The sequence below is a fragment of the Coloeus monedula genome, assembly GCF_965178545.1.
Source record: "Coloeus monedula genome assembly, chromosome: 1".
Classification (NCBI taxonomy): domain Eukaryota; kingdom Metazoa; phylum Chordata; class Aves; order Passeriformes; family Corvidae; genus Coloeus; species Coloeus monedula.
Window position 1 is genome coordinate 139,258,576 of NC_138781.1, and position 18,302 is coordinate 139,276,877.

Consider the following 18,302-nt stretch of genomic DNA (forward strand, 5'->3'; position numbering starts at 1 on the left):
CAAGAAATGGAACAGTCTCCTTTAGCTAAGGATGCCAGTGACATGTCTTAGACAAAATTAAAATTCAATGAATATATGTGACTGATAATAGGTAGAGATTATTGTTAAGACCTGCTTTATCACAGCAAACCTCTCATGTCCTTCTGACAATCTGTTCCTCCAGAATTTGTTTCCACAAAGGAACAGTGTTTTCACCAATATTGCAGGCAAAACTCTTTAGTCAGTGAAGCTGGATCCTAGAATTTATTCTCTGTGGCAATACAGCTAATGAGGACCATAATAGGTTCAGAAAGATTACTTTTTTCCCCAGGTCTTTGCACCTGGTTATAAATTGATGCCATGGCAGATTACAAATAGCACCAGCTCCAAGACTCTATGATCTGGGGTGAGATTTCAAACTTTCAAATTAAACCTTTTAAAATCACGTTATTATTGCTGCATACACCTAGATGTTATCCAACACTGATGTTATGTCTCACAATGTGAGAGAACAGCAAGCAGAACTCTACTGTGTCTTACAGAGTAAAACCATACAGATTTGGATTGAATTGTTTTCTTCGGCATTCTTGGATAGGGTATTTCCCATTTATTTGGTCTGAATGACATTTTGGGTACTCTAGGATACTTTTTCCAGAAATTATTTCTTGCTACAAAATGACTCTCAGATGGGGGATTTAGCGGTAGCAAAAGAGTTTTTAGAGATTTATTCCACCACTACCTGGTGTCCATGTGGGAGGAGGACTTTCTGCTCCCAGCTTCTCTCATGGGTGTCACACTCTTGCTCTTGTGGGTTAGAGGAATCTGTCCCGACAGAGGCTGGGGTAGATTTTACACCTTGCGTGGGGTGAAGGACACCCCAGCAGGACCTTATGTGGGCAGTCGTGGAGCAGCAGCTCTGTTGGGCTGGACTCACACGGCTGAGCAGCGATGCCGTTCCGGCTCGGGAGAGCCGGAGACCGGCCCGGGAGAGCCGGAGACCGGCCCGGCGCACAGCCCGCGGCTCCCCTGATGTTGCTCTGCGGTTCTCTGCCCGAACTGAGGACCGTGCCGTGGGGCCTTCGACGGGACGGGGATATGGGTGCTCTGCCGCCCTCCCGGGCCGCTTCCCCCTCGCCTTTCCCGCTGCCTCCATCTCCTCCTCCCGGGGCCGGCGCTCCCCCGCGCCAGATCCTCCTGCCTGGGGCTGCGCTCGGGGACCGGCCCCACCGAGCGGGTGCCCATCTCCGGCCGCCCCGCGGGCGTCGGGAGCGGCGGGAGATGCGGGAGCCGCGGCCGCGCAACATCTCCCCGCCCTCCCCCTTGCCCCCCCGCGGCCGCAGGGCTCGGTCCTCCCAGCGCGTCGCCGGCGCCTTGGCTCCTCCTTGTCCTTCCTCGCGTGATTTTTATCGCGTCCATTTTTCGTGCGAGGATAAATAAATAAATAAGGGCAGCTGCCGCCCGCCGCCCCCCGCCGCCAGCCCGCGCGGCGCCGCTAGGGGCGGCAGCCGGGCCCCGCATCGCCCCGCGCCGCTCGGCTCAGGGGAGGGAGGCGGCGGGGCGATGCGGAGCCCCCTCCCGTGACTCCGGCTCTCCGCCATGCCATGGGTTAGGCGGACTCCATCCCGCAGCCGAGAGGGCACCAGCCAAGCGAGGCGGCGCCAGGAAGCGGCGCGGTTCGGCAGAGGAGCGGCGGGAGGCGGCGGCGGCGGGAGGCGGGCGCGGCGCCCCGCGGTCCCTTCCATGGACGGCGGCGAGGAATTATGAGCCGCGGCCGGCGGCCGGGACTGGCGCTCGCCCGCTGGGGCTTCCCCTGCTGCGCGCCCTGGGGCGCCGGGGCTCCGCTCTCGTACGGCATCCCCCTCGGCCCCCCCGGCAGCCGCTGCCCCCGTCTCCTGACCCCCCGCCGCTCGCTCCGTCCTCCCTCTCCGCGCCGGGTGCTCAGGGTTGGGATAATCTCGCTCGCACCCAAACCACAGCGCTCCCGCGGCTAATCCTGCCCTCTCCCCTCACCCTCCCCACCCCGCCCCCGGCCCTTCCTCTCCTGGAGCTGCCCTCTCCCCTCCCTGCTCCCCCTGCTCGCCCCCCGGGGCCCCTTCGTCGCCGTCCTCCCGCTGCCGCCGGCGGCCCGGCGGGTGGGTGCGAGGTCGGGGCTGCCGGGCACCCCGCCCCTCCCCGGCGGGGCCGTCATTAGGCTGCCGGTTGATTACAGGGTATTGATTTGTATGTGCTTCTCCCGGCGCCGGCGGCGGCCGCTCCCGCTGGTGCTGCTGGAGTTCGGGCAGCGCTTCCCGTAGCGGCGGCGGCAGCTCCCACCAAACATGTCGGCTCCCGCCGGGCCCCGGAGCGGCCCCGCCGCTCCTCAGCCTCCTCCGGCCCCGCAGCCCGAGATGCCGGACCTCAGCCACCTCACGGAGGAAGAGCGGAAGATCATCCTGGCCGTCATGGACCGCCAGAAGAAGGAAGAGGAGAAGGAGCAATCCGTGCTCAAGTAAGGGCGAGCGCATCCCTTTATCGTCCTCCGGGGCCCACGGCCGCGGAAGTCTCTCCCCCGGCAGGGTCAGGGCGGGAGAGAGGAGTCGGGCGGCTGGGGGAGGGCAGGGGTGCTCAGCGCCGGGCGAGTGTGGGGCACGGCGGGGGCGACCCGCGGGAGCGGGCAGAGACGGGGCAGGGCTCGGCGCCTGCCTTGGTCGCGCTCCGCGGGGCGGCTCCGGCTCCGCACGCCCCGGCGCCGGCGGGAACCAGACGCCCAACATGGCCGCACAGGTGCCGTCCTCACCCGGCGTGTGCCATCGGGAGGACGGGGGTGGGTCGGGGCGGCGGTCGGCGCCGCCGGAGGGGGCGGACCGGCAGCATCGGGCCCCGTCCCGGGGGCGCGGCGGGCTCCGCGCTGGCGGCGGCGGCCCTGCCGGGCGGAGCGGCACCGCCGGGGCCTGGGCTCCGGCCGCCTGGCTGGGTGGGTTTGCCTCAGCCGCCATCTTCCCCCGACAACGTGTCTGCCGCCCGCCCCCGCCCCGCTGCTCTTTCCAAGCGTGAGCCCCGGCGCCGGGGGAAGCGGGACGCCCTCCGCCTGCCCGGCGCGGGCATGGGGGCAGCCCCGGCTCCGGCTCCGTCTTCGGCTCCGGCAGCGGCAGCGGCACCGGGAGCGATCCCGCTCAGCACCGGGAGCTGTCCACAGCTACCCGGCCCAGCTCAGCACCGGGAGCTGTCCGCGGCCACCCGGCCCAGCTCAGCACCGGGAGCTGTCCGCGGCCACCCGGCCCAGCTCAGCACCGGGAGCTGTCCGCGGCCACCCGGCCCAGCTCAGCACCGGGAGCTGTCCGCGGCCACCCGGCCCAGCTCAGCACCGGGAGCTGTCCGCGGCCACCCGGCTGGGCACCGGGAGTGTCCGGGGCAGGAGCGCGGGGCCCGGGGAGGTGCGAGCTCTCCCCGTGCGCTGAGCCCCAGCCCCGGGGGTACGCCGGTCTCCTTTGCAGGCGCGGGGGTCCCGCTGCCGTGCACAGCGTGGGTCACGCCCTTCCCCAGTCGGGCTGGCAGACACTGAGTAAAGTCGAGAAAACTATTCTCTCTCCGTGATGGAGTAACCACGCTGACTTCTAATGCCTTAGTAATAAGCAAAGCTGCTGCTGTCGTGGACATGACTTTGATGAGTGTGGTGAAGCTGAAGCATTTTTTTTGTACCAAAATTCGTGTTGTGTCTTGGACATGTTAACTGCAGCTGGCCTTTCACACTCAGCACCTGGAAGCTGTCTTCTGGGCTTTAGTTGCTGACTTTGGAAGTCCGTTTCCAAGATTCATTGCATTATTATTAGCATCATATGAACAACTTCAAATATCATTTGTGTGACAGCTCCTAAGCATTAAGGAGATCTCCTAAAAACATTTCAAAGTCTGTTTAAAAAGGTTTTTTGTTGGGTGAACATTCTGAAGCATGTCAGTGTTATGTGAGCACTGGAAATGAAGTGCCATACCTTCTTTTGTCACCACATCTTAGTCTCTTGCTCTACAATTTGTTTGCTATTGGGATGCTTTTATTTTGAGACAATTTAGACTGATTTATTTTATTAAATTCTATGATATAGCAAAATAAATGCAAATGTTTGTCTAAAATTTCTGCACTCTTAAAAATCATTAACAAAGAAGGAAGTGGAAGTTCAGTTGGAAGCTGCAGGAATTCAAGGAATTAAGTTTGCATTTTAAATATATAATAATAGCATTACAATTTTAAAGAAAGCTCCTGTCAACTTTTGCTGTGGACAGTAATATTTATGATCAAATATAAAGTACAATTTCAGTACAGCACTGGGATCAGCTTGAATGGTTAAGCCTGCAAATGAAGAATAAACTATTTTCAAGTAATGGCAAGGTAAAACTAACTTAAGAAGTGAAACAGAATTGTTTAAATTTGTAATACTCAGAATCTTGGAAGCAGACAATGGGCAAAAAAAAAGGTCTTCATCAAATCTAAAGATAAACTTCGGGTGGGGTTTAGTTTCTCATTATGTCTCACTAAAAGGGTCCACTTGAGTTCTGTTTAAGCCGCAAGGGAGAGGGTATGGTGTAGTTTATACATAAAAGATGGCCTAAAGCAGCTCTATTAGGAAAATGCTGTTGTCAATGGAATTTGAATAGATGGCCCAAAATATTTTAAAGGATAGTGAGAAGTGAGCTGGTGTCAGATGAATAACTCACCAGTTTCATTTTTCTTAAAATGAAGTGTCTCCTTGAACTACCAGGTACATGTTTATTCTAAAAATATCTGTGGATTTATCAAGCACAGCCCTCCACCAAAGTCATACCATCATCTTTATGTAGATATTACTGAGTTTAATTCTCTCAAGAGATGTTTTCTTTCTGTCAAAAGAAGAGAAAGAATAAAAAAGAAACCCCCCATGTTTATATGAATGAACCACTGTTATTCCATAGAGATAAATATAGAGCTAAATCCTGCAGTCTTTGTTCAAGTGTAATTCTCCTCGAAGGCAAGCTTCTTTTGAAGTGGAAGGTATTTTTGCCTCAGCAATAAAATTGTGTCATTTCATTCCATGGAGAAATATAGCAGGATAAAAAAAAGATGCTGAAAACAAGAGTTGACATTTAGAGATATTAACACAAGAACTGTTCAAATGTTGAAGAAAGCAGCAAGCATGTATTCCCTCTATTTTTTTTTTTTATAATTTATGGTGATTGAGTGTCAGTATGAATGGCTAGTCCCTGGGCTCTACTTCCTTTCTCCATTCTATTTCTATCTTGTGTTTTTCAAATTCTTATGCTGTGCCCACCACTGTGGTATTTGAGCATTTTCCAAAAGAGCATTAAGTAGTGTGACTCACATCTGTAATGTGGACTATTTATTCTTTTCCTTTCACTCCCTGGGGTAAATATGTGTGGATTTAAAATAGATATATAACTTCTCCTTATGCTTGTTTTACTCTTTTTGGGGAAAGGAAATACAAATGTTATTGAGTTGTAATCTGTAGCAACTAATAGTGGTCGGGTCAGCATGAATTCTTGCCAGGATCTGATGGAACATGATGGCATGGAAAGCAGAAGCTTTTCAGATTTGCTGTCTCCTTTGGCCTGGTTTGGTCTGTGAAATATGCTGAGCTACAGTTGTGCACTGTGTTCCTGTGGTGGAGCTTCTGCTTTAAAAAGGATGGGTGGAAAACTCTGCTGCTTTGACTGTCGCTCTTCTGGAACTTTTGGGACCCTTGGAGTGCATTTTAAGTGTTATGTCCTAGGAAGGTGTCTTTTTGACAAGGTTATTGAATATATATTTTGCATAATATTTAATATGCATAATGCGTGACAGAGTGAATTTGTGTCTGTACTCTGTGTGTAAGTCTTTGCTGTTTTAAGAATATTTGCATATTTCCAACCTTTTTCTTTGTGGATGTTTTACTGACTTGGATAGAGCATAGAATTTTTGATGATGACTTTTCCTTTACATTATGCACATCCTTCCTCTTTTAAAATCTGGTTTTGTGTGTGTGAGCTTTTTAACAGATTTTAGACAGCACAATGCCTCCATACAGACTGGTTTGTATGATCAGTCTTGTACTTTTTTACTTTTAATTTGTACTTTATTTCTGTATTAAATGTATTGAGAGGACGCATACAGGAAAAAAATTACAGGAGACATTGGAATGCTGCCATTATTTATAAAGACTTCTGTTTCAGCCTGTGTGATGTGCATCTACACTTTCGTACTTGAAATATCATGAGTTTCAAACTCTTTGCTGAGCAGTTCTAAAGATAAAATGCTCTCCTCATAAAGTCAGACTCATAGCTCTGAAAAGATATGTATTTTAGCTTTTCATGGGTATGGACGGTTTGGCCCAGTCGAAGACAAATTTTCCGAAGAGAAATTTTGTTATGAAATCATCCAACTTTTCATAGATTTGCAAAGCATTACAGGTTTACCATGAGGTCCTTATAAAAGATATCTTTTAAAAGTGTGTGTGGATTTGTCAGCTGATTTACCTAAGGGGACAAGAAAGGTGGAAACACAGTGGGATAGCTAGAGGGTGGTGGCTCTCTGTGATCCACCAATGTCAAGTCCAGAGTGAGCTGTAGGAAGGTACAACTGACTGCAGGCTTGTGTGTGCTCAGTTACTGTGGTAGTGATTGTGCAGGCATGGTAAAAATGGGGTAGCTACACTGACTGAAACAAAATCTCTGACAAACCAACCTTAAGGAAGCTGCGCTGTGTGGGCTCTGTATGACACTGTGAGTGAGATGTGGGGCAGGATGCTCACCTGGGGAAGAGGAAGCAGTTGTGACTGATGGCCATGAGTCACAGAAGTGTAAATATCAGACTTACAAAGCTGTTGTACTTTTTTATAAGTAATTATCCTACTTCGTAAACAATCGACTCTGATTTGCACTGTCTTAAAAGCATTGTGTGTTTCGGATTTGGATTTCAGAGCTGAAGAGAAGAAAGAGAGATATGTGGCAATTATTGATTTTGCTTTTGGAAAATGGAGATATGTATAGGAATTCTTAAAGTTTATAGAGTAAGGCAAAAGTATTTGCTTTTGACTAAATAGTAAACTAGGACTCCAGGCAATGTTAGTTAAGTTATGCTTCCATAACTTTGCACTGCATTTTCTCTGAATTTGGAGTGCTGATTAGAACAGTTTGTTGCTACACCACTCATTATTTTGCTCTTGTTTCTGTGCATTATAAAATAAAATGTGGTCAAAGTGACTCTAATAAGTTTATGCAGTATGAAATAAGTGATAGTGGAAGTTGCACAGATATACATATAGTTTCCTGCCCTGCCATGTCCTCTTTCCTTCCTCCTGCCTCATTCCGCTCCCTCGTAATATTCTTTATCATCTCCCCTTTCTTTTAATAATTTGTACTGCTTTTTGGGCCTCTCTCAAAATTGTCATTATTCCTTGCTCTTCACTCTTATCATATGCTTTGACATTTTATACTGTAGATAATACTTGTCAGTTTGTTATGGCTTGTACCATTTGCTCTTACAGAAGACTCAGTGTTTACAATTGTTCTCTGAAGAACCTAACACACTTTCAGGCACTGTCTACAAATGATTAAAGTAATACTTCCTCTTAGTGACTAAGCGGAATATATTTGGAGATTATACAGAGTGGCAATTACAATAATTATTTGGCTTGATAATGTTTATGTTGAGTAAAGTTTTAGAAGACTGCAGTAGTGCTGGTGTTCCCACATACAAGAAGTACTGGTAGGATGGCTTGGGTGTAGAAAGGCTTGACATCATATGGGGCTGAGAAATCATAAAACAGATACAGGATTTAGTTAACAAAGAACGTCCAAAAAAGACATTGAACACATGACAGTATGTGCTTTTTGTAATCTTGTCAAATAAATACCTTTCTGTACTTAGTTGGAAAAGAAAAGAGAAGAAAACATTTAATTTTACATCTAAAGGATGAGTGGAGATCATAATTTTAAGGTGCTGGGACTGTATCCTAGAAAGCAGTGACTGAAATGCAGTGGTCTCTGGAGGTGAGGTTAGGGGACTGAATGGTCCATTCTGGGTTTTGTCTGCATGCATCTCTGAGCTGGGTAACATCTAAATAACTGAGAATGTCAAATAATTGATTTTTCCATTGAACCAGTGGCTAATTAGTGTATATATTGTAAGTATCAAAATACACAGAAATGATAGGTTACTGCAGAACTGGTGTAAAATGTGTTTTTACCCTGCCAATGAAGTTTTAAAATACTTGCAACACATTCAAGGTTCCATAATAGGGAGGAAGAAGTAAAATAATAGCTTGAACTTGGAATTTTAGTCCAGTGGAATGGGATTTTCTTTAGCTTAATGCCACCTTTCACCCTTTTGCTTTAGTGGCTTTCTTCAAGTTACGTTGTCATATTTACAGTCAGTCAGAATGCTAGGGCAGTTTCTAAGACCATTAGGCCAGCCTTTTCCAAAAAGAATTATTTTAGTGTGATCTTTCCTTTTCCCCCAACATCTTCACCGATGATGCTTTTTTGACAGAGACTTGGGGAGATAAAACTCCAAGAAACACAAAAAGTGATGACTTCTGATCTCATCTATACCTGTTTTACTGCAAGAGATGTTATACATTAACAATGAGCTTTGAGGTGGGGATGATTTTTTAAGTTAAGTTTAGATCATATGGGCTGTTTTAATCACGTCTTACTATATCAAGGTTAATAGCTACAATTTACCATAGACAACCTAATCTCTCTAAGAGTGGGCAAGTCTTTCTTTTAATTTAAACTTGCCAGCAGAAGAATCTCTTGAAGTACTAATTGTCTAAAAAGGGCATTCAAAAGCAGTCATTGTCCAGACAAAGTTATTAGTGTTATAAACCTGAAGTTCATATTGACCAATATTGTTTTCAATGCTTACTGAGTTTAGATCTGTTTTGCAGGACTACATGGTGTAACAGGAGGAACTGTTGCGTCCTTGAAGTAACTTTCTGTTGAGGGTATGTTATAGTTTATCAATAAAAACAGTTTGCACCAAATCTAGTAGTGCATTTGTAAACCCCAGTAACTTCATCTCAGGAGTTATTATACTTCTGGTGATACAGTAACATTGAAAAATCAGTGCTGTGCTGAAGAGCTGCTTCTGCAAGATATCATGTGGTGACTCTGTCCTCGTGTAGTTTCTCCAAGCTATGGTCTTGAATCTGCAAAGGGGTCAGTAAGGATTGAGACTATAAGAGTTAATGTAACAATAAGATTGTACAGGGGAATAGCAGTGCATTTGAGAAGCAAATACATGTAATTTTTGAAGAGTAAGTGTTCAAAGCAATTTCTGCTGTTTTCTGTTATTGAAGGTGGAAGGCAGTTCTTTTATAGGCCTGAATTTAAGTATCAGCTGTCGTCATATTACATGCTTGCAGAGTGGTCTCAGTTGCATTTTGATAAAGAAATCAAATTCATGCATTTTGATAGGGGAAAAGTAATAGTCATAATAATTAACTTCATGTATCTATATCTTTAGGAGGTTTTAAGTTTTGATGTGAGGCCATAAAGAATATCCTTGATTTAGACTTTGAAATCTTTTATTAAAAATTTGGTGAGATATCCTGTCTGTTCTAGAAGGAATTAGCAAGAGTTGAACTTGTGTTTCGAACAAGTCTGAGTGCTTCTATTTAGAAAATTCTTAAGAAAATCTTTAAACTTTAAATAACACATGAAACCTATTTTCTTTGTTTACTGTCTCTATGGGGTTGGTTCTTCCTTCTTAAATCTTACATGAGGTTGCTTAAATACTTCCTGATGACCTATTCTTTATTTGACATTAATATTTTTAAGGTGAAGCGTTTCTTATAGCAAATATAATATTGCATTTGTACACAGAATATTTAACAGGTCATAGCATTGCTAGGTATTCGATATAATGTGGCATTTTGGTTCTGTGTATTTTTGAGGGCAGACTTTCTTTAGAATGTGTACTATCTTAAGCATATGAAGGACATAAAATGCTTTCACCTTTGAATAAAATTGTGAGTTAGAAGCAGTCAGCCTGTTTTGGAAAATGTTTTACAACCATCTTTCATATAACTTTTCAGAAATGAGTACTCCAGTGTGTTAGCAAGAAATCTTTTTCCATATAGTGTTTATCTAACTCTTGATTTATACATTTTTCTGATTACAGAAAGGATGAGTGAGAAGCAATGCTTTTAAAGCTGTTTAAAACCCAGAGAACACATAGAATAATAGAAAACATTGCTGGTTGGGACTTCAACAGGTCTTGCAATTCATCCTTTGCCTCAAGGCATGACCGCCTCTTAAGATAGCAGTTCCTGACACTTATTTGTCTAAACTAGTGATTTGCAATTGTGAGACCCCACCTAACCAGTGAAGTAAGTAGCGTTCATGGCCAAGGCAAGGGCACATAGCAGATGATGCACTGAATTCAAGACACTCATCTCTGCAAGAGCTGTGTTGCCTGTGTAGCAGAAGGTGAAGAGTGGGCCAAGCAGATCTTAGGGTAAAGCTCTCGTATACAGTATGAAAATTTTACATTTTTTCAAATGATAGGTTCCTACTGAAAGGTATGAGAATAATGACTCCACTACTGACTCAGTCAGGGATGGAGATTTCTTGAATTCCCTGGATAATTTGTCTCAGTTACTCAAAGTCCTTATCCTTACCCCTGTAATTTTCCCCTTACTGTTAAACCCAAATCTCTTTCCTGCCATTTGCTAGTTGCTCTGTCCCCAGTGGAAATGCAATACAGTCTGTTATTTTTCTGTATGCAGCAACCTTTTCTGCATTTCACAGATGTGATCATAGCTTCTCCTGTATATTCTCATCATTCCTTTCTGTAAACTCAACACGTTGTATTTTTTGACTGATTTTTTTGAAACACAGTGTCCAAACCCAGACACATATTCCAAACAGAAGTGTATGGGGAGAGCATGGGGATAAAACTGTGTCTTGCACAGAAGCCTTTCCTTGTAAAGACAGTGTCACATGTGTTTGGGGTTTTTGTTGTGATATAGCACTTACGGATTCATGGTCAGCTTGTGATCTACTATCCCTTCACCATGCTTTTCTGCAGAAGTCTTGTTGGATCAGTCATTCCTCATATTGTATTTTGAATTTGATTACCTCAGCTATGCACAGTGTTTGTCTTTAGTGCCACTGAGTTGTATCCTGTCTGTATCAGATGCCTCCTTATGAATTTTGCATTTGAGTACTTAAATAAAATGCACAACAGCCCTTGGAGCAAGAATGAGGACTTGCCTCTAGATAGGGAGTATCCTAATCACAGAGGTATTTAGGCTTTCTCTTGCCCGTCCATACATTTGCATTCCTGACTGCACAATTTTATGCCTTCATTGTTAGGATGCAGAATAAACTTTGCCAGTGTTGCCCATAACTTGTTCATTTGGGAAGAGAGAGAGCTGTGTTCAAATCTCTTCCTGATAAAGGAGGTCTTTCACCAACATGAAAATACATGGCTGCTCTATTATTGTAAGGGAAACAGTTGCATCTGCTGCTGTATTTATTCAGTAGATGCAAGGTGTTGGTCGATTTACAAAAAATTTGACAAAAATGTGAGGTCCCAAGAGTACGTAATTACTAGGGGTTCAGTGAAAATAAGAAGATGGGTAATGGAAGGGATTGTCCACACTCCTGACTGGAAAAGTTGACTCACACCATTCTACATACCAAGGAGTTCTTCTAAGGGAGAACCAACATTGGCATCAAAATAAATCCATCCTGAGGTGTGAGTCCTCACGAAATCAGTCTTCTTTAAGTTCAGCACCCGCAGAACTGTTTGGTTAATGAAAATCATTGCCTCAGTTTTGGTATCTTTTTCCCATGCTACATCATTTAGAACTTAGATTATGCTATTTGACCCCAGAAATTCTTTGGGATTCTTCTGACAAGATCTGAATACCTACAGAAGAAGACATCCATGTCTGAAATCGCTTATATTCAATTTGAAGCAAGTGGAAATAAAGAGGTGCCTTTAGGATGTGATCCATCTCATCTTAAATTAGACATTTCAAATAGGCTAGATGAATTGCAGAGCCTATTTCTGGCTGTGGACTTAAAAAGAAGATAGAGTGAATATGTCAGATGTAGAGGTCTATCTCACAGACTTCTGGAAGTAGGTAAGTTGAGTCTGCCCTGCAGAATTCTGCCTTTGAGAGTAACTCCTTATTATTCAGTCTTATAAGAATGCCATGGACATTTTCCCTGCTGGCACTGACATTTATGGTTCCCTAGAAGCTGTTTGTCAATCTGCATATTTTGCTTATATTTCTATCAATTATTAATTAGGGTATGCTCATTTATCTATAACTTTACTATTTGAGACTCACTGCTGGGAACCTGGGTATGCTTCCCTTCTAGACCGTGGTTATTCTTAGGATTTGGTATATTTTTTATACTGAATTCAGAAAGCCTTTGAAGAATGAGATCTAAAGGAAGACCTTGGAATACAAAATCTTTCCAGCATGTGGGATTAAGCATGCCCATCATCAGAAGAACATTGCAAAGAAAACCTTCCTATGCCATTCACCAATAAGAATGATTAACAGATATTTTAAGGTAGAATCTCATAGATGAAGCTAGTCCTATTGCTAGATGGGAAGTTACAAAAAGGGTTTGTCTACTACTTGTAGGCTTAAAACAATGTAACATTTAAGACCCAAAAAAAGCTCTATAAACTCAGTTTGAGAGTTTCTTTCCTTAACTCACACACCATCTCTCTTTTACTATGTGCTGTTTTAATGGTATTTGTTTAGGTACTGTGTATTTACAAGTTGATATATCACTTTTGATGGTAGTCTGTTAAAAACATACTGTTGTCTTGCTATGCCTTCTGAATTCAGCATTTTCTTGCTTTAAAAGTCTGGATGAACAGGTATCTATGGAATATGCTGTATGATATTGAAATCAAATATATTTTTGCTGAATCAGACCCTAAGCAACCCATTGGGAGCATGGGTTTTGATTCAGCATGCTTTCCTTAATTTGGCTAGTCATTGTGATTATGATTCATTTCATTCTGTGTAACCGACTGCTGCACAGTGAGTGACAGCTAAATCATGTATTATCTAACAGCTAGAAAAATAGCATCACTGTTACGTTATAAGGCTGAGGATTATGCTTTTGTCAAACGTGTTTTCTACTGAAGTTAAACTGCTTCAGGAAAATCTTGCTTTTTTTCAAACTACTTGTAATGTTACAGTAATGAAGTGATGAAATACCACAGTAAACACTATGAACTGTTTAAAATTAAGAACTTAATTTTATTTTATGCATAGAATGAAGCAGCTTGTTCTGGTTTTTATTGATGTGTTGGCTTTTTGGATTGGTAGTAAGATTATGCCTGTTGATACTTTGATGATAGTCTGACTTACATATAAATAGTAAGCTAAGGAGGAGCTAACTTTAAGTGAATGGTAAATATTTCTCAAGTGTTGGTACTACTTCCATGCTAATACATATCACATCAGAAGATATTTCAAGTGAAGCAGTAATTTTAATTATTTTGTAAAACTTTGCCAGAGATTCCACCAGTTTTTAAAGTTAAGCAAAATCCCAGTATGACTGAAAGAAAACTGTATTTTTACATAGTATCCCTATTTCTTTAAAAAAAATGTATCTTCCAATTATTAAAAATATATATCAAAAAATCCATATGTATTTTTTTCTGCCCTCTTTATGGTTCATCTGTAAAATTGCAGTAGAGGGTGCTCTGAAGGCACTAGGCCAAGAAAAGGTGCTTTCGGTTTAGAGTACAGAGAAAGCACTTGTTATTTGAAAGCCTTGAATTCTTCTGTCTGCTTGATATCTGAAAATGCAGGTGGCCAAAGCTGAATGGAATTTAATGGGCTATAGCTGAGCACTAATGTACATTTACGTATTTTGAATTTATTTAGACGTGATTGGAAGATAAATGTTTTTAGCTGCTATGTAGAGTTTACATGAACATGTCTTCTGCAGAATTTGCAGAGTATTCTTGTCTAAAATTTGGTCTGAGTTGTATATTCCTGAGCTTTCTATAACATATTCTCATGTATAGATGAAAGCTTTATTTGGAGAAAGACAAAATAAACATTTAGTTACATTTTTAACTTTTAGTATGAAAGGTCGTATTTGTTCTGCACAAACAAGAGTGATAAAAATTATAGAATTAGTCCATGATAACACTGTGTCCTAACGTAACGTCTCAGATATAAATAACTATTTCTTAACTCAGTAAGACCAGTTACTTACAAGTAAGAAGTTTGTTTATTAAAAGGAATACGAGTTAAAATAGTGCCTTTGCTTAGATTTATAATTTTGGCTAATAAAATGTTAGTGGTCAAAATCATTCACTGAATCTGGAGTTTCACTAGGAAACTAAGTCATAGTTCCATACGCAATGATCACGTGGTCATTATAATAAGTAAAAGCACTGATGTATGTTTTTTCTTGTTATTATTGAAATAATTAAATGATATATTCCTAATTTTGTTCTTAGGTTAAATAAGAAAGAGCAGTTTAGAATTGGTAACATGTTTTGTCACTCTTCATAGCCACAAGGATTTTCTTTGATAAGGGCTTAGGAGTGTTCTATTATAATAATCCACAAAAAATTTGTATTTCAAAGGGAGTGCTGGTCCTAACATGAATAAGACTAAGCATGATGACCTATTTTAAAACATCTCTTGCCTCCCATTGGGACTGCTGGATTTTGAGCAAAGCTGCCCATAAGAAAGATGTTGGTTTGTGTTAAAAGAGGGAAATTGCCATTAAATATCTTCTATTTGGACATAAGTATTTTTATTCAGTATTTATAAAGTTGATGAATGGTATTATGATGTGGAAGGAGGTTTATACCAGAGCTCTACTGTGTCTTTCTATTGCTCAATATGTTTGGACATCATTAGTATCTTTTTTAGGGACTGTTTGAACATCTGCATAATAGTTTTTGTAATTACATCACAGAAATGTATTCTACCCCTAGTTTCAGTTTAATAAAGTTTTTCTTCAAAAATTTTCTCAGTGTGTGAAACAAAGGAAGGAAAGGAGTTATTGAACTGATGCCCACCAACCCAACTATTCTTTGCCTTTTAATTCACAATTAAGTTCATATTTCCATAATAAATGGAACTTATATGGAAGCATGTAACTTACTAGATTAGCAACTAAAAATGATATCACTTCTTTTTCGGTGTGAAGTAAGTATTCGTACTGCATTTATGTGTCCAGATGTTGGGGTGAAGCTGCAGGGGTGGCAGAAGACACCAAGACCTGCCCTCATGTCAGAGAAAATTGGTTTCAGCCAGCTTCAAAATGGATCTACCACTGCCAAAGTTGTCCATTGTCACACTGCTGGCATCTCTGTGGATAACGTGTAAGAGAAGATAAAAAATCCTGTGCAGCAACTGTGAGAGAGAGCAGTGAGAAAAATATGGGAGAAACAGCCCTGAAGACACCAAGGTCAGTGAGGAAGGAGGGGCAGGAAGTGCTTCCAGGCACCAGAGCAGAGATTGCCCTGCAGCCCATGGTGAGGCAGCTGTGCCCTCATGCCAGGGCAGGTGGATGTACCCTGAATGAACTTGGGACCTCATGGAGAGCCCACACTGGAGAAGGCTCCTGGCAGGTACTGCAGCCCTTGGAGAGAGGAACCCACATTGAAGTTGGTTTTCTGGCAGGCCTTCTGATTCCACAGGGACCCTGTGCTGGAGCAGGTTGTTCCTGAAGGACTGCACGCTGTGGAAGGGACCTGGAGCAGTTCTTGAGGAACTGTAGGCTGTGGGAAGGACCATGTTGGAGCAGTTCAGTAAGGACTGTATCCCATGGGAAGGACCCCACATTGGAGCAGGGGACAAGTATGAGAAGAAAGGAGTCGCAGTGATGATGGGCTCTCAACTGACCACAATGTCCCTGCCCCCTCCACTTGCACTGCTCCAAGTGTGGAGGTAGAAGGTTCATAAGTGAAGCTGAGCCTGGAAAGAAGGAAGGGGCAGGGGGGAAAAGTGTTTCTAGATTTTTTTTTCACTGTCCTACCCAGTTATTAAGTGGCAATAATTTGAATTGATCTTCCAAAATTGGAATCTGTTTTGCCTGTGATGGTAACTGGTGAGTGATCTCTCTGTCCTTATCTTGACCTATGAGCTTTTCCATCATATTCTCTGCCCTGTCCTGCGGAGGAAGGGGAATGAAAGAACGGCTTGGTGGGTGTCTGGCAGCCAGCCAAGGTAAATCCACCAAAATATTTATTTAGCAAATATATTTGCAAAGCTTAACTTGAGCTTAGAAACGCTACTCTTCCTGGGTCCCTGTGGAATCAATACAGTAAGAAAAAGAGAGGCTTCTCCAGAAAACAGATCTGAGAGGCTAAATTGAGCTCCAGAGCCCCAGGCAGTTCCATGCTGTCAGTGCAGCACCTGCAGCTCCATTGCCAGCCCAGCTGCTCCATCCTGCCTCCATGACACCATCTTGGCCCTGGTGCAAGTGTCTGTTGAACTGTCTAGGGAAACTGTTTCAGGGAGGTTATGCTAATGAAAAAATATTTTCCCCCATCATCACTTTGACAAAGCATCTTTTTAAGCTATAGAAGGGAACTCATCTGATTTACTGTGCAGTCCTACAAATGCTGAGCTAGCACAGCTGAGGGGCTGAGAGAGATTAGCTACAGTACTTTCGGACTCTCTGAGAGAAGTGGAATTATTCCACCATTATTTCCACAGTCTGCAAAGACTGGTTGTGTTGCAATCATTGAGAAAACCAGAAGTCAAATATGTACAAACTAATTTCTGATTTTGAAGTTGCTGTTTAAGGTCTGTGAATCAATGCCACCAAAATTAATGTTCAGAGCCTTTTTGGTGAAGAAAACAAAGAAAATGCTCATAAAATTTTTCTGCTGAATAACTGGAGTTGGAAAGCCATTACTGGTGTTACTTTAGATAGAACTAGATTATGTGTCTCCGTATCAGGCAGCAGGTTTTCTTCTTTAATATTTTAAAAACTCTGATTTTCAGAAATAAGTTAGTTCAGCTCATAGGAGGAAGAAAAAAAGGAGAAATGAAATACCTCAGATGACACTGGTTAAGTGAGTGAGCTCTGTAAAGCTGTGTTGTTGCATTTTCCAGTGCGATCTGGAACATACATAATGAAAGATGTGTAGCGAAGGCCCTAGTTGTAATTGCTGTACACACAGGCACTTGTATTTTCACAGGTGACTGGACAGTCTTTTTGTTGTGCAAAATAATGGGAAAGCTGCTTCACCCCTAGTATTTCAGATTTTATATGGGAAGATCTTCTGATTATTCAAATTGTGTGATGGCTTTGGCTCTAAGTTTGTTTGCAATTTGCTTGAAATATAGGCTACATCAGTATTTTAAAAAAGAGGACACATAAATAGTTTTGTTCTAATTTAATCTGTTACTAAAACATAATTTTAAATAACGATCTTGTAGATGAAAAAAATTATGATTGACTTTCAATATGCCAGGGTCATGAATTAATTAACTGCTGAACATTTGTAAGATTACATAGAGAAATACAAAGTCTGAACTTATCGATGCTACTGTCTATGCCAACACATAAGAAAAAGACAGACCTTGCATCAAAGCATTTAGTTTTTTTACAATTGCAATAAGAGTAATTGATTCTGCTAAGTTACAGACTTGCAGACTTACTTGTGCATCTATGTAGCCTCATTGACTTAATTGAATTAAAAAAAAAGACTGAGAAATGTAGCAATTAAAAATATTGCCATGCTAGTAGCAATTTTCTGAATGCCTACCTAGCAATCTTATTTTTAAGCAATGCTATATTTAGAGGGACATTTCATTCTTTCAGAAGAGAAATGAATCTGTCAGGACTAGGACTATTATGTAGGAATATTAAATATTCACATATTTTGTACTACTTGGTTGCTAATATTAGCCCAGTATTCATTAGGGCCTACATTCTACTATTGGTTAGAATTTTTTTTCTCTTGGATTGCTATAACTGTCATCTTTAATCTGCATTACATTGAAAAATAAAACAGCTGTCCCCTTTCTTATGTCTCCCCTCTAGAATGCTGGTAAAAATTACTACGAATGCAATATTTTGACATGTTAATATGTGTAGTATCCCCAAATGACTGTGATGGTCCTCCTTTCGTAGTCAAAGCCCACTCTTCTGGAAAGATTTGCTACCTCCACATCTGAATAGATTATACATTTAAAAAATGTCATATTCATTCAGAAGCCAGTAATTTTATTACAACTTCGTTTTGAACATTTTTCCTATCAGTGTCAGACACACATTTCTGGAGGGTATAGTGACCTTTTACTTTTCCACAGGTTAATATTCAGACTGTTTCAGTGGCTGGTTAAAAATTTCCA

The 18,302-nt window shown here is 42.6% G+C and overlaps 1 protein-coding gene across 12 annotated transcripts in view; it reads left to right on the plus strand.

Moving 5' to 3' along the window:
* Positions 1-2,297: 2,297 nt before the first annotated feature.
* The window catches only part of RIMS2 (regulating synaptic membrane exocytosis 2), a gene marked incomplete at both ends in the record, with an annotated part of 450,969 nt that continues 434,964 nt past the window's right edge, over positions 2,298-18,302 (plus strand). For all 12 annotated transcript variants that reach the window (XM_082292380.1, XM_082292391.1, XM_082292399.1 and 9 more), the window contains one exon: positions 2,298-2,467. In XM_082292380.1, coding sequence (XP_082148506.1) covers positions 2,298-2,467 — 170 coding nt within the window. The remainder of the gene's footprint in view (positions 2,468-18,302) is intronic.